The sequence below is a fragment of the Petaurus breviceps genome, unplaced genomic scaffold, assembly GCF_028583685.1.
Source record: "Petaurus breviceps papuanus isolate PSGF00001 unplaced genomic scaffold, PetGlider_PUasm1.0 567, whole genome shotgun sequence".
Taxonomy (NCBI): domain Eukaryota; kingdom Metazoa; phylum Chordata; class Mammalia; order Diprotodontia; family Petauridae; genus Petaurus; species Petaurus breviceps.
In genome coordinates, this window is record NW_027186383.1 from 7532846 (window position 1) to 7559695 (window position 26850).

General features: G+C 42.0%; 1 protein-coding gene across 1 annotated transcript in view; it reads right to left on the reverse strand.

Moving 5' to 3' along the window:
* The window catches only part of LOC138173248 (zinc finger protein 850-like), a 34632-nt gene extending 13701 nt beyond the window's left edge, over window positions 1–20931 (reverse strand). Inside the window, exons 1-4 of the mRNA XM_069103211.1 lie at window positions 20379–20931; window positions 15883–16009; window positions 12573–12668; window positions 4346–6912 (exon numbers count right to left, since the gene is read on the reverse strand). Of these exons, the coding sequence (XP_068959312.1) occupies window positions 4346–6912; window positions 12573–12668; window positions 15883–16009; window positions 20379–20504 (2916 nt within the window). The 5' untranslated portion in view covers window positions 20505–20931. The remainder of the gene's footprint in view (window positions 1–4345; window positions 6913–12572; window positions 12669–15882; window positions 16010–20378) is intronic.
* Between the last annotated feature and the right edge of the window lie 5919 nt (window positions 20932–26850).

The window sequence follows — 26850 nt, forward strand, 5'->3', positions numbered from 1 at the left end:
GGTTCGGTCCCTCGGATCCGCACCAGGAGTCCGGACTTCCCAGGTCGGATGGCAGCTTCTCCCAACTCGGAACACTGGAAGAAAGATCCCACAATGCCTCGCGCCCTACAGCTACCCGCTAGGGACAAGCTGGAGAGGAAAAGAGGAAGTACGCAACAGTGCCGCGCCTTCTGGGAAATGTAGTCCGGAAGCAGAAGGCTCCCGCCGGGCACGTACTCGCCTGGACTCCATCCCCCAGAAGGCACCGGGGTCCTGCTTTCCTGGCTAGAGTGTCCGCGTCTGAGCGCCTCAGCCTCGCGCGGCTTCGCGTGTTTGCGTCCCGGACTCCCCGCGTTTAAATGAGGAAAATCAGGAAAAAGAGGCTGCACGCAACAGAAAAAAACTAGGAAAAGAACCAGTTTTAAACCCCAGTTAAATACCAGGTGGGGAATCCTGAAAACCGCAGGAGAGATGAATGAGATCGGAAGTGGTTTTTCAAAGTTGAGCTGATCGGTAAAACGGGAGCCGGTTGTATAACAAGTGAAGCAAACAGCTCAGCCTGGCACTTAACCAGCTGTGACCCTGGGCGAGTCGCCTAACTTACGCGCGTCTCCGGCTCCTCATTTGTAAAACGAGACAGCAGCCGCCTCCCAGTGCGATTGCAGAGACTGGCTGGTCATCGTTAGAAAAGGACTTAGCAGTGTTGGGCACTTAGTAAGCGCTGCACAAACGTCAGCTAGGACTGCTTCCGAAGCAGAAGGTATTGATGGGGTGCTTGGGATCTGTGTTTGTAGCATCAGTCTGTGAAACTTTGTAACATCAATTGGTAAAATCACACTACCCCCCCCAAGTCTCAGAGCATTAACTCTGCCCCTTCTCCCTCCCCCCCACCCCATCTTCAAAACATTAATTGTGCCCAGCAAGAACTCATGGATTGTTTCTATCAGCCTTGAAACACTAACAAGCTATACCTACCAATCCTTCACAAAAGTATCTATAAACATTCCAGCTTAGGCAACTATTTATATCTCCCCTTTGTATAGTGTTCCGCTGCCCCCATGAATCCGGTACCCTATCTCTGGGTTAACTCCTTTGCCTATTATCCACTGAGTCTCCAGTTAACCTTGGTTCCCAGACATCAATCGGTTCCAGACATTAATCTTGTCAAACATGACACTGATGGGTGGCAGACTGGGCACTTCTCCATCAGCCACTGACTGCTCACTGGCTTAGTGAACCACACCTCTAGGTAGCCCCCCCCCCCCCTTGGACTTTTTCCCAGTGAATCATGGGCAATACACCTGCGCAGTTACATTACACTGTCCCCACCTTAACTCCTCCCTAATCCCACCCCTAATCACCTAGTTAGCATAATTGGCACAGGTTCTACTATGAATGATTTTATATAAATCTAATTCTACCCCTTTAAGGTTGCAGGTCCCCTAAGGATCCTTGCCTGCTGTAAAACATTATAAACATATATAAAAAATTATATTTGAAAACATTATAATAAACTTTTACAACTCTGACTCCAAGTAAGGCTGAATCGAAGGTTCTGGTCTTAGATAAGATCAGAGTTCCTGCTGAACCTATTGGGAGCCATCCCTCATCAGTATCACATGCAACTGGAAGTTCTTTCCAAGTGTCCTAGCTTTATGGAGACACTGTCTCATAGCTCCTTCTCCACAGTGCAACAAAGACTGATTCCAGACTAAACCTTCTTCCAAAAAAAAAAGTTCTGGGTGACTATGATTATGCTGGTGTAGTTCTGAATTAAGATACAACACTCTCCATATAGAAGACAGAAGCAAAACATTATACCAGAAAGCCAAATCCCAACACCAGAAAACGGACTCCACCATAGCAACAAAGACGTTACTACACCTTATCACCACAGGGAGCAACACCATTCCAAAGCCTTCCCCCTGCTCAGGTCTTCCCATAAACAAACACTCAGAATCCTGTCTGCTTACCTGTGTCCTCTCTCTCCCTCCACTCTAACTCCTCTGACTCATTTCCTGCTCTACCCATTCAGCAAACTCCTCCCACTACAGGCTCCACGTGGTTACATTCTGCCTATTAGGGGCAGAGAAGCTCTTTAAATTACCATTACACTTGGTTCCTTCTCTGATTCTTGGCATCACATTCCCTGGCTTTTCTCATCTTGGAATGCCAGGAGCTGTCACTTGACCTTTTTTTTTTTTTTTTGGCTAATGCCCCATGCAAATGTCCTACATCAGATGTGGCTCCTTGATATGAATGAGTAGTTCTCAAAAAAATCACATTTATCAATAATCATATAAAAATGTGTGAAGGCACTATTAAGAGAAATGAAAATTAAAGCAACATTGAGGTTGCACTTCATATTTATCGAACTACCAAAGATGAGAAATGTGGAAAATGGCCCTGAAGGGCCATTCACTGGTTTTCTGGTGGACTAAGCACTGGATTCACTGGTGGACCAATGATGGAGTTGGTAATTGGTCCAGCCATTCTGGAAAGCAATACAGTTTTGCCCCAAAAGTTATGAAAATGTGTACACACTTTTACCCAGCTAAACCACTATACCCACCCTGTACCCCAAAGGAGAAAAGAGCTCAATATCTACAAAAATATTTATAGCAGGTCTTTTTGTAGTAATACAAAAATTGAAATTAATGCATTATCCTCCTATTGGGGAATGGCTAAATAAATTGTGGTACGGCAATGTAACATTACAAATGGTTTTGCCATAACAAATAGTGAAATGGACAGTTTTGGAATAAACTAAGAAGATCTCTGTGAAATGGCAAAGTGAAGTCAGTACAACTAGGAGAATATGTTTTACAATACATTATAAAGAAAACAATTCTCAAAGACCTTACAACTTTGATCAATGCAATGGTAAACCACAACTCCAAAAATTAATATGAAACACAACACCTCCTCATAAAGAGGCAATGAACTTAAAATGCAGAGAGACATACAGACATGAAAAATATGGGAATTGATTTTGCCAAACTGCAGCCATGTATTAAGGATAGCATTTTATTTTTATTTTTTAAATTGTTCAACGAGGGTTGGGAGAAGTGAGTTTTTTTTAAAAAACGTTAACTGAAAAAATGAAAGTCTGTCAATAAACTGATTAAGCACCTACTGTGTGCTAAGTGCTGGTGATACACAGAAGGGCAAAAAAAAAGTAGTGTTTATTACAAAGCAATTATCATTAAAACTATTTGGTATGTTTTTTTTTAAATAGATTAAGTATAAAATACAAAGAAATAGATAAAAGAATATTTGTGATAAACCCAAAGACCCTAACTACTAAAATAAGGACTTAATATGTAACAACAACTGCTAGGAAAACCGAAAGCAACTGGGGACAAATTTAGGTAGAAGCCAACATTTCACACTGTATGCCAAAACAAAATAAACAAACAAAAAACCCTCTACATAATAATGATTAAAATGTAAAGGGTGAAATTACAGCAAATCAGAGGAACACAGAAGAATTGACCTTTTTACGTACAAAGAAGGAAGAGCTGATGATCAAAGAAGAGACAGGGAGGATCACAGAAAATGGAGTTTTGATTACAGAGGCTTTCTGATCCACCTATGCTGGCCTACCTGCTAAGTGCTCACCCACCCAACACTCCATCAACTCTTCTCTTTGGCTTTGCTTTAGTTGCTCCTTACCTGGAACAATCCCCTTCCTCATCTCCAGCTAGGAATGGGAGATGACCTTCCACTTAGTCTGTATGAACATAGTTGCGCACATGCTCTCTACCTCATTTGAATGTGAACTCCTTGATGTCAACAACTACTTTGTATTTCTTTATATCTATGGCCTGGCGAACACTAAGTGCTCAATAATCATTCCCTAATAATCAAACTGGTTTTTTGCATACTTAAGTATTTGCATTTGTCACTACTGAATTTCGTCTTTCAGCCCAATGACGTCAAGATCCTTTTAGGTAGCTCTCTTATACAGTGTTAGCTATTTATCCCAGTTTTGGGTCATTTGAAAATTTGATGAGTTTGCCATTTATATAAGTCATTGTAAAAATGTTACACAGTCCACAATGAAGCACAGACACCTGGGTTATTCCACCCAACACAGTCAAAATGAGCCATTTGGTGCAACTCTTATTTATTACACTGAAACGCTTTAATCCAGCATAAGTTCTCTAATACATAAGGAGGCATCCCCTCCCACTGAAGGCTTGTTACATAAAGTTTCTCTCCAGGATTATCTTATATAATATCTCCTCTGGCAGAAATCTTTTCTGTATTAATTATACATAAAGGACTTTTATTCTGTAAAAGTTCTATGATAGCTAATAAGGTTTGTCCTACGAGCACAAGATCTCTCACATTCATTATGCACAAAAGGTGTCTCTCTAGCATGAGTTTTCTGATGGGTACTAAGGTTTGCCTTTTGGGTAAAAGCTTTCCCACACTGATTACAAGTAAAGAGTTTATTTCCAGTATGATTTCTCTGATGGCTGGTAAGATTTGCCCTTTGTGTGAAGGTTTTCCCACATTCATTACATACAAAGGGTTTTTCCCCAGTATGAGTTCTTTGATGGGTAATGAGATGTCCACTCTGCCTGAAGCCTTTCCCACATTCATTACATGCATATGGTTTCTCTCCTGTATGAGTTCTCTTATGGATAATAAGGGTCACTCTATGAAGAAAACTTGTTCCACAATCACTACATACAAACTGTTTCTCTCCAGTATGAGTTCTCTGGTGAGTAATAAGGCTTCCCTTTTGGGTAAATGCTTTCCCACATTCATTACATGCAAAGAGTTTCTCTCCAGTATGAGTTCTCTGATGGCTAGTAAGGTTCGATCTTTGGGTAAAGGTTTTTCCACATTCATTACATGTAAAGGGTCTTTCTCCAGTATGAGTCCTCTGATGGATCATGAGGTGTCCACTCTGTCTAAAGCCTTTCCCACATTCATTACATATATATGGTTTCTCTCCAGTATGAATTCTCTTATGAACAATAAAGCTTACTCTGTGTAGGAAGCCTGTTCCACATTCATTACATATAAACTGTTTCTCTCTAGTATGAGTCCTCTGATGAGAAACAAGGCTTCCTTTTTGAGTGAATGTTTTCCCACATTCATTACATGCAAAGAGTTTCTCTTGGGTATGAGTTCTCTGATGGCTATTAAGGTTTGACCTTTGGGTAAAGGCCTTCCCACATTCATTACATGCAAATGGTTTCTCTCCAGTATGAGTTCTCTGATGGGTCATAAGATGCGCACTCTGTCTGAAGCCTTTCCCACATTCATGACATGCAAAGGGTTTCTCTCCAGTGTGAGTTCTCTGGTGGATATTAAGATTTACCTTGTATCGGAAGCCTATTCCACATTCATTACATTCAAAGGGTTTCTCTCCAGCATGACTTCCCTGATGGATAACTCTTTTCTTTTGAGGGCCTTTCCCATATTTATTAGGAGCAAACTCTTTCTCTCTGGAATGAATTCGTCTATGAGCAGTAAGGCCTGCTCTCTGGGTAAAGGCAATCCCACATGCATTACATGCAAAGTGTTTCTCTCTAGTGTGAGTCCTATAATGAGTAATGAGGCTTGACTTCTGGGTAAAGGTCTTCTCACATTTGTTGCATGCAAAGGGTTTCTCTCCCGTATGAGTCCTGTGATGGGTCATCAGGTTTGCTCTTTGTGTAAAAGTTTTCCCACATTCATTGCAGATAAAGGGTCTCTCTCCAGTATGAGTCCTCTGATGAGTAATAAGGCTTGCCTTTTGGGTAAAGGTTTTCCCACATTCGTTACATATAAAGGGCTTCTCTCCAGTATGAATTCTCTGATGGATAATAAGGTATGCACTCTGTCTGAAACCTTTCCCACACTCAAAACATGCAAAGGGTTTCTCTTCAATGTGAATTCCCTGCTGTGTAGTAAGATACCCACTCTTTCTTAAGCCTTTCCGGTATTCATTACATGCAAAGGGTATCTCTCCAGAATGAGTTTTCTGATGGGTAATAAGGCTTACTCTGTTTTGGAAACCTGTTTCAAATTTATTACATGCAAAGGGTTTCTCTTCATTATGAATTCTTTGATGCACAATAAGCTGTTCCCTTACGCTCATGCCACATGCATCATACACAAGTGATTTTCCTATAGTATGAGTTCTCTGATGGCTAATACAGTTTCCCCTCTGGCTGACCGGTTTCTCACATTCATTAGATTCGGAGATTTTCTCTCCAGTGTGAATTCTCAAAGGTGAAGTAAGGATTTCCTTCTCATTGAAGGCTTTCCCACATTCATTATATGCAAAGGAATTCTCTCTAGTATAAACTACATTATGTTTATTCAAGCTTCCCCTATGGCAGAAACCTTTCTCATCTTCATAATAATTGTTGATTTTTCCTCCACTATGTATTCTCTGATGTCCAATAATATCTGATCTTCTGCCAGAGGATTTTCCACATCCATTCCATTCATGTTGCTTTTCTCCAGCATGAATTCTATGAAATTTAATTAAGTCAGAATGGTATCTAAAAGGTTTCTTGCATTTGGTATTCTTAATAAGTTCCTTTTGGAAAGACAATGCCTCATATGTAATTAAGTAAGGAAAATCATCCCTGAAGCTCTTTCCAAGGGACTTATAAAGATTTTCTCCCATTATCCCTTTTGATGCTGGCACCAAGTCTGACACTAGAATAATATTTCTAGTGTTGTGTTGAGGTACAAGCACTTGATTACAAGCTGTTCTGGGAGTGACTGTTCCTTGTCTCCATTGTCTCTCCTGATTGTGCTTCAGCTCCTCCATGTTGGCCTCACATTCACCTGCTTCTCTTATGTTGGAATGCCAGGCCACTGTATCCTTGTGCAGTCTTATCTTGGATGATATTCCCATGCAAAAGGCCTGCCTTGGATTTGAATCTTTGGGTTCAAACTTGGTCTTCTCACTAAGGGAATCTGAAAAAAAAAAAAAGTTTAAAAATTCTCAATCACTGTTTGCTTTTCTGAGAGACAAAAATCTTTAGAGCAAGTTCTAGTTTCTGTCTCTCATTGAGACTGATGCTCAGACAATTAGTATAAATGTTATTTACTGTGTTTCCCCAATAATAAGACACTGTCTTATTAATTTTTTTGGACAGAAAAACACCAGAGGGCTTATTTTCAGGGGAGGGCTTATTTTAATGAACATTGACAGCAATTTTAATAAACAGGTAAATGTGAACAAAAAAATGTACCTTTATTCAATAATGAATTCAAGAAAGAACAGGATGACGCGCTCACTGCTGCAGCTCTGATTGGATGCAGCTCGGAGTTTCACCCGGGGGAAGGGGCAGGGGGGGGACGGTGCATACAGAGGGTACCGTAATGTAGCGTGTAGCGCAGGGGATCACCTTCACTACAGTAGCAATCTCAATAGGGCTGATTTTGGGGGGAGGGCTTATTTTAGAGGAATCTTACACAGTAAGGGGAGGGCTTATTTTCAGGATAGGTCTTATTATCGGGGAAACAGTAGCTCCCACTATGCACTGGAAACTGTGCTCAGTACTAGGAATACAAAGAGAAAACAAACAGTTCCTGTTGTCAAGGAGCTTAGATTCTACTTTTTTTTTTTGCTTTTTGGAGGGCAATTGGGGTTAAGTAACTTGCCCAAGGGTTACACGGCTTGTGTGTGTGTGTGTGTGTGTGTGTAGTGTCTGAGGCCGGATCCGAACTCAGGTCCTTCTGAATCCAGGGCCAGTGCTTTACTCACTGCACCACCTAGCCGCCCCAAGAACTTAGATGCTAATGGGGCCAACAACACAGACATTATTTGGATATAACATACATACAGAACAGAGGCAAGGGAAAAACAACAGCAGATACAGGAATTGTGAAAGGCTCCTCTTTAGGAGTTTATATGAATCTTGACAGAAACCAAGGTCTCATTGTTTGAGGGAAATAATACCAAGAAGAGATGAGATACCAACAGAGCACCTTGCTAACCAGGGCTAAATGAATTACATAAAAGATCACAGAAAGCACTTACGGAGATCATTAAAAACCACACGCAATAAAAAACAGAAATGTCTTTGGCAACAGGGAGTAGAAAAACACCTAAGATAAAGAAAATTAGGTCAGAATATTACTGAACTGAAAATTTATTCAACTTGGAATCCATGCAGACAAAAGTGATAGAAATCTGAGAAACTGGGAAAAATTTAAGAACTACTGAGATTCCTCAAAACTTCCAAAGGACAAAACAATGTTTCAAGGAAGGTCTATTTTATTTTTCCAAAAAACACCACAGAAAAGGCAGATTAAACCTAGTATTTGTTCAATAAATTTTATTTTATACCAAATTCAACTCACACAGAACCAATATTACACAGAACAATATTATAATGATTTTAAAAGCAGCCCCAAAAAGGCACCACATGTCAAATATCTATTTGGCTTGCAAAAGGTTTTCAACAAAAATAAAAACTGCGATTAATGAACATTATTTTGAAAAATACTAGCCTGTTTACATCAATGATTTGAATGAAGGAATATATAATTAGCCAGTGTTATTTATAAAGGACACAAAACTGGAAGGGATAGCTAGCAATATATATGAGTTGAGTTAGGCTTCAAAGAGATCAACAGGCTACACCAATGTGTTAAAACAAATAAATGTGATACATATAAATGTCAAGTCCTCCATTTCAGTTGCAAAACTCATTCTGTAAGGCATAAAACAGGGTAGGTGTGGGCAGAGAGCAGTGCATCTGAAAAAGACTTGCCATGCCATGTCCTTCTCCAGCTCATTTTACAGATGAGGAAACTGAGGCAAACAGGGTGAAGGGTCAAACAACTAGTAAGTATCTGAGGTCGGGTCCGAACTCAGGAAGATAACTCTTCCTCATCTTAGGTCCAGTACTTTATCTGTTGTATCACCTAGCCACCCCATACTATGTTAATGTAATGGACTATTATTAATCAGAAGGATGAAAAAGAAGAATTGAGGAAATCTGAGGTTTATATACCACTGGTGAAAGTAAACAAATAAAAGCTGAAAGAAAACCATACATACTGCCTATTACATAAAGATAGCCAGAATTCATAGCAACAAAGCTATATTATACAGCCAAGTAAGGAGGTTAAACAGAAGGGAGGCGGGAAGGATGTTGGTACTATAACTAATTATTAAGACATCTTTTAGGGTAGAGATAAACACTAAAGAACATTTATAGACATAAGTATATTCATGTGCTATTGCATGATTTTTATTTTTATCTTAAATATACCTAACATTGTTTTTTAAATCCTGATCTTTTAACATATCTGAGTAAAAAAGAAACTAATGAAGGGCCATAAAGGAGAAAAAAAATCTTCAAATGGTATTAAAATATGAGACATCTATACTGCTGTGCTGTGGAAATGATGAACATGATGAATAGAGAGGCATGGAAAGACAAAAAGTAAATGCAGGCAAAGTGAAGACAACTGAAGCAGGAAACCTACCTGCACAAAAGCTACAAAACATAAATGGAAAGAACAATAACAAAGCCATCTGAACCAAATGTGGAGAAATTATGTCCAAGCTTGGCCCCAAAGACGATCTGACATACAGAGTATCCCCACAGGTTCTGGGATGTTTTAAAGGATCATGGAAAATGACACCGAGACTTCAGGGGGTTATCCTGCATAACAATGAACTTTATTTTGTTCGGTTTTGCAACAACAAAAAGCTTCTTTAAAAAAAAAATTGGGGGCGGCTATGTGGCGCAATGAATAGAGCATCGGCCCTAGAGTCAGGAGGATCCGAGTTCAAATCCAGCCTCTGACACAACACAAAAAACCTAATAACCGTGTGACCTTGGCAAGTCACTGAACCCCAATTGCCCTACCTCCCCCCCTTCTAAAAAAAAAAAAAGCAAAAAAAACCCCCACCCTTTATTATAAGGGATTATTATATATGTATAATATAAGGGATATTATATAAGTGAGAAATAAAAATAATATAAAACAAAAGAAATAAAAATTTATTTAAAAAAGATATCTAAAAGTTATAAGGAACCAACACAAAGTATAACAGAAATACTGATTCCCCAACATATAACTAGCTGGATTTTAAGACTATGCCACATAGACACATATGTATCTGTTTACCGCAAATAATGCTAGCTTTTCGTTTTAGGTATATAACATATAATATAAAAAAACAGACCTGACAAACCTTTATTTTATATGTGGTTTTTTGTTGCATAAATGCTACAGTTTTTCCAAGGCATATAAATATTAGTATGTTCAAGCAGTTTGGTTTTTAAAATAAACAAAACAAAGATTATACTGTTTTCCAAATCCTGATATGTCCTTACTTCTCAAGTGCAAAACCAGTTTCGAAAGTGACCTTTTTTTCTTGCATTTCTTGCTGTTTTTTGCCTACTACTGAGCCACCATGGGTGATAACTGAAAAGTCATGCCAAATAGGAAGGGACTGATCACAAGATGTGAGGGGGCCAATGGTACCCCAAATGTCAATAAGAGGAAAAGAACAGTACGGAAACTAAATGCGCCCTTCAATTCCTTAAAAAACTTCAGAATGTGTTATTCAAGAGGTAAGTGACAAACATCTAGACAGGGAAGCAATGATTAAAAAGGCACTGCATGGCTTCATAAAGCAGATGAGGGGAATATTTTAAGTATACTTTACCTAGAGTTTAGCAGTATCTAATAAAAAATGCCACATTTTTCTTGTGGGGAAGATTGAGAAATATGGATTAGAGAGAATATAACAAAAGGACTCAGAAGTGACTAGTCTCAAAGCGTAGTTGTGGCAGGAGGTAATATCTTTATCTATATCTATGGAAAGACAATAAAGACTGAGGCAAAGTGAAATCCACCGAAGCAGGAAATCAAGATGTACAAAACTTACAACACTATAAATGGAAAGAAATACATACATATATGGAGAGTTGTACGGATGTGCATATACCTACATGTATGATATCTGTATTGTTCATTTGGAGGTGAGATAACTTAATGCCAGTATGTTATCCGAATTAAATTATGAATTTATTGCTCCACAAATCAATGATGTAGGACATTTTTTATAGAGGCACATCACAAAGAAACTTCATTTGAAAGAACAAAAGGTTGAGAAAATCAAGGTAAATATAGGAAGGAAAAAAGCAGAACTACATATGGGACCTTTGTTCCTGTCTTTGATCTCTTGGGATCTATGCTAAGTAGCGGGGTCTATGGGCTTAAATGTATGAGCATTTTAGTTACTTTCTCAGTTGTTTATGGCAAGATACGCACACTAGTACATTACTGGTAGAACTGTGGATTTTCTAAGCCATTCTGGAAAGCAGTCTGGAATTATGGTTAGAATAGGTATACCCTTGGAATTGCAGATCCCACTATTACATATATACCTCAAGGAAGTAAAAGTCAGGAGGGGTCCCATATACACCAAAATATTTGTAACAGCACTTTTAACAGTATCAAAGAGCTAGAACCAAAGTCAATGCTCACTGATCAGGAAGAACGTTTTTAAAAATCAAGGCATGTGAACAGAATTGAATATCACTCTACCACAGAAACAAAAATGACAAAAAATTCTGAGAAGCAAGATAATAAATGATGCAGTATGAAGTAAGCAGAACCAAGAAAACAGAATGTTCAATGGATAAAACAATATAAACGGAAAGAAGAGGGACCCAAAACTAAACACCACATAGTTATAACAACTAAGCTTAGTCCCAAAGAGGAGATGAGAAAATGTGTCTGCTGCCTCTCTTCTTCGGTGACATGAGACAAATGTGGAACACAGCTTATACTGTTAGACTAAACTGACGTAGTAATTTTCTAGATTCATGGACAGATGACTCATTGGGGAGAAGAGCAGTGAGGAATACATTTGAAAATGAAATAGATGTAAAAAAAATCAGAATGAGGCACACATTACTTTCAGGTACAGTGCTGAGCGCACGAACTTGTCTTGCTTGATTTTGGTTATCTGTTATGGAGGGTGTGGGGGGATACTTAGTGAGGTGCTGAGAGAGACACCTAAAAAGGAATGGATTCTTTCTTTTTAGGGGGAAACAAACAAACACAATAGCTTTGAGACTGAGGAGCTGGATTTCTCACATCATTTTAAAACCCCAGAAACGTGGAGGATGTAGGTTTGTAGTTTCATAAGATGTTTTCTTTTGCAGTTCTTTGTTTATGGAAACATTCACAATTGTTGGTAATAAGTTCAGAATAACAAAAATAAAATTTTAGCAGAAAAAAACCAAAAGGTGATATAAAAATGAAAAGACCATTTTAAAAAGGAAAGAGTGCAGAATTTTTTAAGACAACAAAAAGCACAAGTCTTTAAAAAAAAAAAAACCTCCTTATTACTCTCCAATAATTGCAAGAATTCAGATGAAAACATTTCAGGGATACATCAAATCCATTTGACTCAAAGGAGAGTTATAAACTATAATACCAGCAGGGCTATGATATCATCTTTTTGGAAAGCAACATAGCAAAAAATAAGAGCCATAAAACGGTCATACCCTAGTGATGCCACTACAAAAGTGCAGCAACTTAACTGACCCAGTGAGAAGCTGCTTGCAATGACACCCATTTATCTGATTCTCACTCACCTGCACAGGTGCCACTGAAAACTTCTCTCTCTGGCATCCATGGTGCATCTCGCTTCTCCAACAGAGAGATCATGTCCATCGTGGAGACAGGAATTCCTATATATGGGGAGAGAAATAAGAAAATTCTGAGAAAATAAAGATATCTAAGAATTCAGTTCTACCCACTCAAAAGTAGAAGGCAGGGAAAATGCAGAGGGTAGTACAAAAGATCCCAGAATCAGACTCTTTTGTATTCCAAGGGAATACGAGTCATAATTCGAGGTCAAATTCCACCTCCACCTATACTCTCTGTCCCAGACACTGGTGAACAAGCTCTACAGACTGTCTACCCAAATGCATCATGTAATCTGAACAACAGACCGTCTTCTTCCCCTTGTCCTTTTCTTGCATGATAATCAGGCCAAACTATTTAGATGCTTATAGTTCTTTTCTGGAAGACTCTAAAATGTTCCAGGGCTTGATGCAGCCAGGACAAAGCGATTCACAAACAGGAACACTGGACGGACCGTACCACCCACAGAGAACCATCCCTTAAGTCAAATCAAATCGACAAACGTTGATCAAATGCCTTCTATTTTGTAACCTCTGAGAATAAAAGGAAAAGCAAAGGGGGTGGCTATGTGATGCAGTGAACAGAGCACCGGCCCTGGAGTCAGGAGGCCCTGAGTTCAAATCATACCTCAAACACTTAACACTTGCTAGCCGCGTGACCTTGGGCAAGTCACTTAACCCCAACTGCCCTCCAAAAAGCAAAAAAAAAAGAAAAGGAAAAGGAAAAGCACAAGTCAACCCTGCCCTCAAGGAGCTCACAATCTAATGGAAGGAGACAGCTTGCCAACAACTATGTACAAACAAACATGTGCATATATACACACAGAATCAATCAGAGGTAAACATCCGAAGGAAGGCACCAGGATGAAGGGGGAGCAGCAGAGGCTTCTCACAGAAGGCAGGATTTCAGCTGAGACTTAAGTCAGGGAAGCAGAAACAGAGACGAGGAAGAAGGAAGTCCCAGGCATGGGGACAACCAAGGAAAAGACACCGAGTCAAGAGAGGGAGTGTCCTGTTGGAGGAATGCCAAGGAGGCCAGTGTCACGGGATTATGAGTAAGGAGGTAGTCGGGGGAGGGCAGGTTGTGCAGGGATTTGGGGGCCAGAAAGAGGATTTCCTATTTGATGCTGGAGGTAACAAGGAGCCACCAGAGTTTAATGAATTGGGGGAGGAGAAAGGAACGGGACATGATCAGAGCTGTCTTTTAGGAGAAACCAATCTGACAGCTGTGTGAAGAATGGACTGCAGTGAGGAGACTGGAGGCAAGAAGGCAACCAAAAGCTGCCCTACCAACAGTCCAGGCAGGAGGTGATGAGGGCCTGCACCAGAGAGAAGGGAGGCGACAGGAAAGACATGATGAAGACGGAATGGACAGAGCACATGGAGCTTGAGAGAAAGGAAGGAATCTAGGATGAGTGTGCCTCAGGGACAAAGCAGTGCCTCTAACAATGTCAAGAATAGGAAGAGGGGCCCAAAGGGCTATAAAAACTTGCATACCTTTCAACCCAACAATGAAATACTTCTTCTAGGGCTGTATCCCCAAAAGATCATAAAAATGGGAAAAGGACCCGCAAGTACAAAATATTTATAGCAGCTCTTCTTGTGGTGGCCAAGAACTGGAAATCAAGGGGACACCCATCCACTGGGGAAGAGCAGAACAAGCTGTGGGACGGGAATGTCATGGAACACCACACTGTGGTGCTATGAGAAATGAGAGCAGGGACTTCAGAAAAACCTGCACGGACTTATATGAACTGATGCTGAGCGGGGGAGCAGAACCAGGAGAGCGCCGCACACTGACAGCCACAGCGTGCCACGGCTGACTGTGATCAACTCTGCCCTTCTCAGCAATGCAAGGACCTAAACAATTCCACAGGACTCACGATGGAAAATGCAGCCAAATCCAGAAAGAGTTATGGAGTCTGAATGCAGTGAAGCTGTTTCCTTTTTTGTCTCGTCTTGTTCTTCTCCCATAGTTTTTCTGATTCGTTATAATTCTTCTGTGCGATATAACTAACGTGAAAATGTGCTTGATAGAACTGCATGTGTACAGCCGTATCAGACTGGGAGGGAGGGGGAAGAGAGGGCGAAACAATTTAAAACTTAGGGAAGTGGGGGTGGCCAGGTGGCTCAACAAGTAAGAGCACCAGCCCCAGTGTTGGGACGACCTGGGATTGAATCCGGGCTCAGACACTTAGCACCCACCCAGAAACACCTGGCCGTGTGACTTTGAGCAAGTTACTTAACCCCAGCTACTGCTTTAAAAAAAAAAAAAACTAAAGATAAATAATTTAATAAACTGGGAGGAGGAAGTATAGGAAGAGGGAAGGAGTTTGATGGAAGTAGAGGGAAATAGGAGCTCAATTTTGGAAATGTGAAGTTCAAGATGCCTAATGTGGCATCCACTAGATGTCCAATAAGCAGCTGGAGATGTGATCCTGGGGGTCAGCAGTGGTTGGGGCCGGATAAGAGATCTGACCATGATCAGTACAGAGATGATAATGGAACCCATGGAAGCTAGTGAGATCACCAAATAAGATATTATAGAGGGAGAAGAGAAGAGAGCCAAGGGCTGAGCCTTGGGAGATAGCCACAGTTAGCAGGGGTAACTGAGGTAAAAATCCAGCAAAGGAGACTGAGCAGTCAGGCAAGTAGGAAGAGAACCGGGAAAGGGCAGTATTGTGAAAACCTAGAGAGAAGAGTTTTGTTGTCTTCAACCTGTATTCTCTGATGGATCTTCTCTTATCACAGGGGTGAACATCAGTAGAGAGCAGATATGGAAGTTGAGCTGGACTGCCTTTGGGAAATTTCAAAGTCCCTTTAATGATCCCAAGGTTTCCTGGAAATAAAGGGCCATCTTTTTACTTTCAATATTCAACAGGAATTGCTTTCAGGTAGAGATATACAGCATCTAGCAGCCTCCAAAGACGTAAAAGTGAGTATTACACATGGGTCAATGAATAATATCATGGCAGGTCTGAGCAGAGCGCAACACACACAATCAAGGAGGAATTCCAAAGAACAGGAATGGAAGACATAATCAAGGAAACCCATGACAGAAAAAGAAGTCGAGCAGGCCACATGGTGAGGGTGAGAGAATACTGGCAGACAGCCTGAGAACTCCACTGGCACTCTCACAAACCAAGTTCTTAAATCATGAAAAAGAGTAGAGGCAAGTGGGGCGGGCCTGATATGGCAAGCTTGTGGAGGAATAGGGCATGGGTCACAGATTCCAAGTCCCAGGAGACAGCGTGCTTACCCACAGAGACAAGGTTCTCGCAGTTCTCCAACATCACCTTCCTGTACAAGTCCCTCTGGGCAGGATCCAGATGTCTCCATTCCTCCCAAGTGAAGTCCACAGCCACATCTTTGAACGTCACCAGTTCCTAAATTAAAGCCGTAACTGCTTAGCCAGGGAACACTCCTCCAAATATCTCATTACTCATCTCTGGTGTGTCTCAATCTGGACTAGATTCAGTAGTCAGCACTACTCAAGTTCACATTCACAAATCCTCTCCTTATGTAAACCCAAGAAAATCATGACCTTAGTCATGATTTAATCAATAAACATTTATTAAGTCCCTACTATGTTCCAGGCACTGAGTGAAGCACCAGGGATACAAAAAGAGGTTAAAAAAAAAAAAACAATCCCTGCCCTCAAGGAGTTTATAATCTAATAGGGGAGAAAACATGCAATCAAATATATACAAAGCAAGCTATATCCAGGATAAATAGCTAGATTTAAGAGGGGATGGGAAAGGCTTCCTGTTAGAAGGTGGGATTTTAGTTGGGACTTGAAAGAAGCCAGGGAGGTCAACAGTCATACCTTACTCCAAAGATTCCCAAACCATATCACAGAATTGGCAACATTGTGACACATAAAACACTTACAAATGACAAATTCCAAATACTAGTCTCTATCCTTGGGGTTATCATTTTCCCTCAGCGATCACCTACTTATTCCAGAGGCAATATACCAGAAAGCATATAACAAGTGGAGAGTTCTCCCCAATTCCAGTAACAGCACTCTGCTCTCTCTCCTGGGTCACCATCTCCTGTGGAGACCCAGAATAAAATTCTGCCCTTCTTATTATGAAAATACGTACTAAGTACTTATAATCACAATGAACAAACAGTGCTCAGTTCTAAGGAAAAGCTTTTCTCCAAGACTTCAGTGGTTCTCTGGCTTTCCTGATAAGGGCACTTCTCTACAATGGTAAAAGTTGAAATCCAACCACATCTCAGCATTTTTGTTTCCATCATCTGACCTCCAGATGTGGTCCAACCAATACGCAGGAAACCTTCCTCTAGATCTTTTCTCACACAGGGGTATCAATGTAGCCTGGGGGAATGGCCCTTTCTCATCCTTCATTATCCCCACGACTTGCCCACCTTATTTTCCAATCATACTTGTTTGATTAGTAACTCTTCTGCTGATTCTTGAGCACAACTCTTTACTAGCAATATGCTATAATGTATTTATACTTATCCCATGTCCTTCAGTCTTCTCAAAATATGAATTCTTTTGACACAATGGTATGGCATCACCAACAGCCATAATGACCCACCAGGAAAACAATGATGTTTTATTTCAAGCAGAAGCTGGACATTATGTGCTGCAAGCACCCTTTGATCCACTAATATTACTACTAATAATGTATTCCAGAGATCATGAAAAAGGAGAAAAGGATCTGCATGTACAAAAGTATTTGTAGCAGCTCTTTTTGTGGTGGCCAAGAACTGGAAGCCAAGGGGATGCCCATCAATTGAGGAATGGCTGAATGAGTTGTGGTATAAGAATGTAATGGAATACTACCGTGCTATAAGAAATGAGGATCAGGCAGGGGCAGCTAGGTGGCGTAGTGAGTGAGTAGAGCACCGCCGGGATCGGTTCCAGCCTCAGACATTTAACACCCACACACACACAAAAAACTGTCTGTGTAACCTTGGGCAAGTTACTTAACCCCAACTGCTTTAAAAAAAAAAAAAAAGAAAAGAAATGATGAGCAGGCTGACTTTAGAAAAACCTGGAAAGACTTATATGAACTGATGCTGAGTGAAGTGAACAGAACCAGAACACTGTACACAGTACCAGCAAGGTCATTTGATGATCAACTGTGACAGATTTAGCTCTTCTCAGCAATACAACGATACAAGACAATTCCAAAAGACTCATTCGTATTCAGAGAAAGACCTGATGGAGTCTGAATGCAGAGCAAAGCATCCTATTTTTACTTTGTTTTTTTCCCTATGGTTTTTTCTTTTGCAACATGACTAACATGGAAATGTTTAACATGACTGCACACACAGAACATGTATTAAATTGTTTGCCATCTTGGGGAATATGGAGAGAAGTGAGGGATGGAGAAAAACTTGGAACTCAAAATCACATAAAAAAATGAATGTCGATGGGGTGGCTAGGTGGCGCAGTGAATAGAGCACTGGCCCTGGAGTCAGGAGGACCCGAGTTCAAATCCAGCCTCAGACACTTAATTAATACTTACTAGCCATGTGACCTTGGGCAAGTCACTTAACCCCAATTGCCCTGCCTTCTCCCCTCCAAAAAGCAAAAAAAAAAAAAATGTTGAAAACTATCAACATATAATTGGAAAAAATAAAATACTATTTACATTTTTTCCTAAAAGCGTTGCAGTTTCCCAAATATTCTGCTGCTCTCTTCCATTTCTTTAGTTATGAGTCTATTTCATTTCCAAACCGCACTGTCTAAACATAATATATGAATATATGGACCAATATCAAGGCTGGTCACCGTAACTGCTTTCCACATTTTGGGCAAGTCATTCTTCCCTGCCTTAGCTTTTCCACTGGGAATATCTAGGTCAAAATACTTTGAGTGCTTAACAGTGCCATTCAGGAAGCTCACCAATGAGTCTTAATGGAACAAACAGGCACTCAGAAGAAGAGTCTGGAAAACATACTAAAAGGTTCTCTTCCCTGAGAGGATTATTTCTCTCTTGTATTTAATAACTAATTACTGAATTAGCACACAAATTTGTCTCCTTTTCTTCTTCTTTATTCAGCAATCAGTCCCTGTAGGTTATTCAGGCAGACTGTGAAGACTCCAGTTAATACTGAAAGGAACAACTCAGATCTGTTGAAAAGATGAAGTTAGGTGAACTGATGAATTCCAGCCCATCTCAGCCAGGTCTAGGAAAATGTGGATTCTGTTTTGTCAGATGGTGATAGGGATATGGATAATTCTCTTCAACCAAAACTGAGTGATCCCAGTCCCAGCCCCTCATTAGAATAAGCCTGCCTCTCATTATGATATTCATTCTTCTCATTACTTATTAGCCAGAGTTGATTGCCACTATCAGAAACCGACTCTTCCGAGGGCATACAAATGTTGACTAGGTTCCATGAGTGGTCTCTGGTCTAAGACAGAGTCAAATGACCAGTCTTTTATTAATGATATGCTAGCATTATTGATAAAATGAGTAATTACCCAGAAATTCTGTCTGGAACATTTCTGTGATAGATCTTGAGGACAGTCTCCCCCTCTCTGAAGCCATGCTTGATAGAAATAATCTAGAAATCATCTAAAAAATTATCTTTGTTGTTATATGAACCAAGAAAGCTTCTATTACCTTAGCACATCCATGGGACACACATTGGTGAAAGAGAGGATTCAATGCTGCCATTTTGCTCTATCAGATCAAATACTAACTTACAGTTAACAACCCAGGAAGACCTACTCTCTGTACCTTTTATTAAACTGACAAGTTGTATACTATAGAGCAGAAGTGTCAAACTTACTGCCAGGCCACACTGGCAAAAACCCTCGAGTGCACCCCAAAACAGATTAAAATGTAATTGGCCTCCAGCCCATATGTGGTCCTCTAGGTCCTTAAGTGTGGCCTTCTGACGGAATCCAGACTTCACAGAACAAATCCTGTCATTAAGGGGATTTGTTCTGTGAAGTTTGGGTTCAGTCAAAAGGCTGCACTTGAACACCTGTGGGCCACATAATGGCCTGGAGGCTGAAGGTTTCCCCAGCCCTGCACTAACTAGATCATTAAACCGATGTGAATATTTAGTATCCATTCTGTAACACCTCTGTACACTCTCCAGTTTGTCTAAGCTCTCCCTAACAAGTGGGGCTGCACGCTGTTCACAACACTTCAGAACGGCAGGGCCAGTAGAGGTGCCAAGGAAGGACATCTTCTGTTTCTCCTCTCCTTCCCTCGTGCCTTTTTTTGCCCTGGATAGTTCCTTCCTGGCCTCTCCTGTATCCTCCTCTCTCTCACTCCACCTCTGTACTCCACTCTTTCACCTGTCTCTTACCTGTGTTTAAGTCTATCCTACAGTGAAATGTAAGGTCTTCAAGGAAAGGAGAAGTTTCATTTTTATCTGGGTTTTGCTAGTGTATCAATTTAACCTTTGCTAAACTGTAGGAAAACAATCTCAGAAGAAATCTTTACTGTCTGAGTCGTACAAGGTTTTGACCAACCATTCCGCTCTCCCCATTCATTTACAAACCTAAAAGGGAACTGCTTTTCAAACCACATACATTTGTTCTAAAATTTCCTAGTTTGTATTATGGAGACATTCCAGTTCTGATGCTCTGCCTCCTCTACGTCAGTGATCAGAATAGCCAGAGGCTTCGGATAACTGAGGCTCAGCAGCCTACCTGGGGTCTGAGTGCACTGAGAAAGGAATGGAAAGAAACGTTACTCTCCGAAGAGATCAGTGGCATGAGAGGGGGCACAGGAGAGACAGTCAACTTTAACGCACCTGAATCTGGGCTGCCAGGAGCCCAAAAGTCATTCCCTGCTCTTCCTCCATACTCCGGCTTGGGGAGGCGCCAGCGCTGGACGAGGCTGAGCTGCTTAAGGAGAAAGAAGTCAGGCCACTGTGCATGGCGGCGTGCAGCCATCCCCCTACCGCCTTCTCCACTCGGCTCCCGCCTCCGAGCACGCCTACGATGCACCAGAAAGGCAGTGCGCGGGGCCCACCCTACCGGCAAGGCTGCGGGCTGCCTGCCTCTGGGGTCCGAGCTCAGGCAGGAGCCAGGGCAGGGCATCCCCGGGGGAACGCCCAAGCTCGCCTCCAGCCTCCTCCCGGTCCGGAATTCAGAGGCCGCTCCGCCCACCCGGGTCCCGGAGGGGCAGGGGCCCTTCCAGGCTCTGCGCCCTCTTCATGCGGGGGGCTCCCCGAGGCCGTGGGGGGGCTTTCCGCGTTCTAAGCGCTGGGCAGGGGCGGCCCACGGACCCAGGACGGCCGAGGGGATAGAGGGGGCGCCCACTCCCACGGCACGCACGCACGTGCTTTACAAAAAGCCAAGGCTCGGACACACCGTCACAAAACCACCACGCGCCTCCCCCCGCCCCGGCGCCCAAACATCCTGGGGCTCCCACACGTGCACCGCGAGGAGCCGCGCCTGCGCACTCCACGGCCCTGCCCCGAGGAAGTGCGCCGCCGGAGCTGGAAGAGGGGAGGCGGAAGCGGCTCGGGCTCTCTCCTTCGGCCGAGTCGCAGGCCCTCGGCCCTAGACTCCGAGCGGTCTTGCTCTGGCGCCTGCGCCCTGGTTGTCTCACTGACCCACCCAGCTAGTGGGCCCAGAGGCCTAGAGCCCCACCGGGTAACCAAGCTCGGGCAGAGTCCGGACGGAAAAGTATCCCAACGCTATGCGCTCTGCCCCAATCCTTACAGGAAGCAGAAGGAGTGACGCGTCCTAGACCCGGAGGAGCCTCTCGAAGCATTCTGGGAAATGGAGTCCGGGCGCAGCCGCGGGGGGGGGGGGGGGTCCGGCTCCCGCCTGGGCCCCAAGGCGCATGCTCCACCCTGGACTCCATCACCCAGAAGGCTCCGCGGTCATTCTTGCTTAAGCAGTAATGGCTGCCCCTCCCCCTGCACGTAGGGTCTAGGCACGTCTCCTGGGAATCTTTGCCACCGCTCCTGGCGTTCCGCACAGGAGGAAGGACAGACTTTCTTCCCCAACCAGGGCTCTTTGTCTTTGGGTGTCTCTACCAGGATGTCCTCTGGGAGTCTCCTGTGTGACCGCAAGCCCCTGCTTCAGTCTTTTCATCCTTAAAGTGGGGGAATTCTAGCATTTGCTTCCCAGCGGGCTTGTGGGCATAAAAAGGGGGTTATAAACTGCCTAGACCGCAGGGCTGCGACATTGTAGCCATTGTAAAGGCAGGTGGTGCCGGGGACCGGGCGCTGGCCTCGAGACCCCGGTGGCCCTTCTAAAGCGATTGAACTGCAGCCTGCCTCAGTTTCCCCAATTGCCCCTGCCCCTGGTGGATGCCGCTTGAATTAAGTAAATTCTGGTTGATGATCAGATTCGTCTCAGTCTAAGAGATGCTGAGGAAGCGGAGCCAGAGCCGGACCAGGGTGTGCTGAGAAGGACTACAAAGCCCACTTCACAGCTGGAATTGACTCCTCTCCCAGGACCTTCCCAAGGGAAGCAGAAGGGCTTCCCCTGCTAGCCACAGCCCTGTCACCCCAACAAGTTTGCTGATCTGCCTGTGGATTAGGGCCGCTGTATCCCGGTGGTCATCTTATTCTGAGTTAACTCGAGGCTCCCTGTCCAGTCAGGAGGGCCAGAAATTGCAGTAGTACCACCCCTTTAGGGATCTGTACTTTGGCATCAGGCTTTGTATTTCAGCTCTGGTGAAAGGCCTATAGTAGTTTTCTCCCTTATCTTGGAGCCCTTTCCCAGGGCTCTCCTACCTTCACCCTCCAGAAAATACTGGGTCCTGAAATTGGCAAATGCAGGAGGACCTGTGGGAAAACAGGTCATGGTGGCTTGTTGGTGGAGCAGTGAACTGGTCAAGCCATTCTGGATAACAATTTTAAATAGGTTTGTGGGGGAGAGGAACCACATTTGGTAACATCTCCTTGGACTAATCTCTCAACCACCTGGTAGCCTAGTATTAGAAAGTCCCCAACTCCTATTAAAGGAAAAATAAAATAGGACAAACTGTTCAAGGACATAAGCCTCATCCACTGATGTAACTATTGTTTGTCCTTGTAGAAGAGACTGCCATTTTGTCTAAAAGGACTTCCTTCAACCTTGAAAAAATGTTTTGGATACTTTGCAATTATCTCTGGTCCTTGAATGGGAAGACTTTCTTACACTAAATTCTGCCAGCTGCATCCCAAATCCCCCCTTTTCTCCCTTGGATGGTTCCCATCCTTCTGTACCCTACCCCCTCTGTTTTACCTATCTATCCTAAGCTGTAAGAAAATGTTGCTGATTGGCTCTGTGTATTGTAAGGAGACCTGAACAGTTATAAAAAATTTTTACCCTAGGAAGTGGAAAGCTGCTATAGAGTGAGCAGACTTCCTTAGCACACTACTAAGTCTCTTGGCTTTCCATTTGACTTTCTGTCTTTGACCCACGCTCATTGAATACCGATTGATGGGTGTACCTCTTCCAATAGGTCCCATTTTTCTTGGTCAAGGGAATTTCCAGACAGAAGCTACACCCCCAAAATTATTAAATTCTGTATATCCTTTGAGTGATACCACTCTAATATTCCTAGAGAAGTCATAGAAAGAGAAAAAGGAACCCATATGTACAAATATATTTATTGCAGTTCTTTATTTTTGCAGTGGCAAAGAATTGGAAGGGGGGGTGTCCGTAAGTTGGGGATACCTGAATAACTTAGGGCATATGGTATATCAACTGCCTCTCACAGAGTAGACAAGCCAGCCTCACTAAACAAGCAGTGCAACCTGAGCAAGAAACAGGAGGCAGCATTGCCACACAGGTCATAACCACCATCTCTACCTTGATTAAAATCTCTAGATTTATTGAAGACAACCTAGAGCCCCAAGCCCAAAAGCTTTGGGAATGGAAATGCTTCCCAGCCCAGTAACACAGCCATCATCCCATGAAGCAGCCAGAAGAGATGTCATCCTACAAGTGCTCCTGCTAGACACATTTACTGAAGATACAAAAAGAAATTTTTTGTCACCAAAGTTCTTGGCATTTTCAGACAGCTCAGTATCTAAAAATAATCGGATTTTATCCATGGACATAACATGAAAGAAGAGGCATGACCATTTGCTTTTCCACTAAACCCCAAATGGGTGGGGAACCTGTTACCTTGACACCTTGTCACATTTGACCTTTTGACTGAGTCCAAGTTCTACAGAACAAATCCTTTTATTAAGGGGATTTGTTCTGTGAAGTTTGGATTCAGTCAAAGGGCAGCACTGGAAGGCCTAGAGGGCTACATGTAGCCGGGGGGGTGGGAGTTTAGGTGGGAGGGAGAGAAAGAAGATAGTCCTTGACTTGATATAATTTTTATTTTTTTGCTTTTTGGAGGGCAATTGGGGTTAAGTGACTTGCCCAAAGTCATACAGCTAGTAAGTGTATCAAGTATCTGAGGCTGGATTTGAACTCAGGTCCTCCTGACTCCAGGGCTGGTGCTCTATTCACTGTGCCACCTAGCCAGCCCTTGATATAATTTTTAAAACAGTTGGGTCCTGAGGGATTTAAAACAAAAACTGCTTTAAAACTATGGATATGCACAAATATTTAAAGCTCTTTTTGAGGTGGCAAAAAACCTCTCTAAAAACTGGAGAATGGACAAGTTATGGTGTATAAATGTGATGAAATACAATTATGCCATAAGAGATAATGGCAAGAGTATAGTTGGAGCCAGAGCCTGGTCACATAACCTGTGACTCCACAAAGAATGTAAACTACCTTGAGTAAATGTAAACAGAAAGAGAAGCTCCAACAATCCCATCAGAGAATTTGCATGTGGCCTTGGGTCATTCCTGGCACTGTGGCTTCTTTGTTCTGTTTCTATATAATACCTGGACTGACCTGGGGTTGGTGCAAGAATTTTACTTTTACTCTACATTTTACTTTATCCTGCTGCTACCCAGGATAATCAGCCTCTTGTGAGTAAGCTCCCCCAATTAATCCAATTTACCTCAATAAATCAAAGCCTATGAATAACCAAGTTGGCATGGCCCCATCTTTCTCTGGTATCTCAGTATCTGCTCAGAGGGCATGCCACTCTACAACTGGCATAATAAGAGAAAAACAGAACCCTTCCCCATATGTAGAAGAATTTACAGAATAGTGAAGAAATGAATTTGGGGAGTAAGACTCCACAGGGGAAATCCTGGCCATCTCAGATTCCTGGGAGGGAGAGGTAGAATGTCTGCCAGGGGCAATCCCACATCTTAATGGATGTGGGAGGGGTGGCCTGAGCTGCAGGAATATCAGGACACCTGGAAAATGCACATTGGCTTTCACCTTCACAGATCCTAGAGAATCAACTAAAAAACTATTTATGTGAGTTTATTTATAAATCATCAGCATTTCTATATTACCAACAAAGTTCAGCAACAAGAGATAGAGAAAATCGATTTAAAATAATTGTAGATAATATAAAATACTTTGGAGTCTACCTGCCAAAACAAACCTGGGAACTATATAAGATATTTTTCACAAAAAGACAGATCTAAACAATTGAGAAAATATTAATTGCTCATGAGTAGGCAGAGCCAATATAATAAAAAATGACTATTCTACCCAAATTAATCCACTTATTCAGTGCCAATCAATGCTACCAATACCAATCAAACTACCAAAAATTATTTTACAGAACCAGAAAAAATAATAAAATTCATCTGAAAGAAAAAATGGTCAAAGATATCAAGGATATAAATGCAAAAAAAAAAACAAAGTGAAGGTAGCCTAATCGTACCAGATCTCAAACTGTTTTATAAAGTGGTAAATCGTCAAAACAATATAATACTAGCAAAAATCTGGAGTGGTGGATCAGTGGAATAGATTAGTTGCATAATACATTATCTGATGGATCATTAGGTCAATAATCCACCATCAAGGGAAATTGAAGAAGCTATTTAGAGGAAGTATAGTTCTGAACTGCAGGTGGAATGTCTGTATGTGGGGGAAAAGATTGAGGGGATGGCCTTGGTATGGTCAACATGTGTTACTTTTAAAAAGGAATGTTTCCCACCTGGTTATCCTGAATTCTGACTATGAGGTGAAATTGCTACTGCAAGATGGGTTGTCAACTTTGACTTTTACCTGAAATTAAATGGAGCTAAGTATGCTTTATCCTGGTATACTGTTGAGTTATTCTATGCCTTAAGGCTTAGGCCTGAAGGATCAGTTCTGGTATTGCTATAATTATATCCCTCCTTCTTTGCCTTTTGTAATCAGTTTCTATAATCAGAACAAGGGGTCAGTAGAAGATAGGACCACAATGCAATTATGTAAAATATTACTGTTTTCAACCTGAGTGTATAGTCATTCCGTATCCCAAATAACCACGTAAATTAATGCTTGGGCTTGTCTCCTGCCTAACAGTTATGAAACCGCGTATAAGATTAAGTCTCTGAAGTATCTCATTCTTTTCAGAATGCTATGCAGATAATTAGACAAAGTTTTTTTTTAATCTGTGACTCAAAGACATGAATCTATTAATTTTTGAGGTTAAATATAGAAACAGTTTCTTTATTATTTTAAGGAATAGAATTTCATTACAATCAGTCATCGTAGTGAAGAGTACTATTTGTGTAATATCTATATGTAGCATCAATGCAATATTTATAGCACCCACCATCACGACAAAGACTGTGATTATAAGTATCACATGACATTGGATGGGAAAATATACCAGATTCTCCAGACAGAGGATAGAACTGAAGCATTTATTTAGACACCAGAAAACCCAATCCCCAAATCAGTAAGCCAATTCCATCATAGTACCAAAGATATTAAGAAGCCATAATAATGCTGAGAGCCACAGCATCCTTCAGCCTTCCCACAAACCAATACAAGATCAATATTTACTCACTAGCTTATCTAACTCCTTGCCTTAGTGTTCTCTCTCCCCCACCTGTCTGGCTAGCTCTGAATACCAGTTTCCTGTGGGCCCTGCTTCCCTTCAGCAAAACTCCTCCCACCATATGTTCCATGTGACTACATTTTGCCTATTAGAGGGCAGAGTTTAGCTTCACAGCAGGGAAGCTTCCTGTTGGCTCTGCTGCACCCTTTAGCAAATTCCCTCCATCACAGGCTCCATGTGATCACATTCAGCCCATTAGGGGGCAGAGTTTACTTTCACAGCAGGGGAGGTCTTCAAACTCCTCCCTAGATCTATTAAGGGGTAGGGAAGATCTTCAAATTCCCATTCCCATTACACTATTGCATTTGAATATGGTTAACGACTGAACAAGTTTTACTATAAGCAACTCATTTGATACA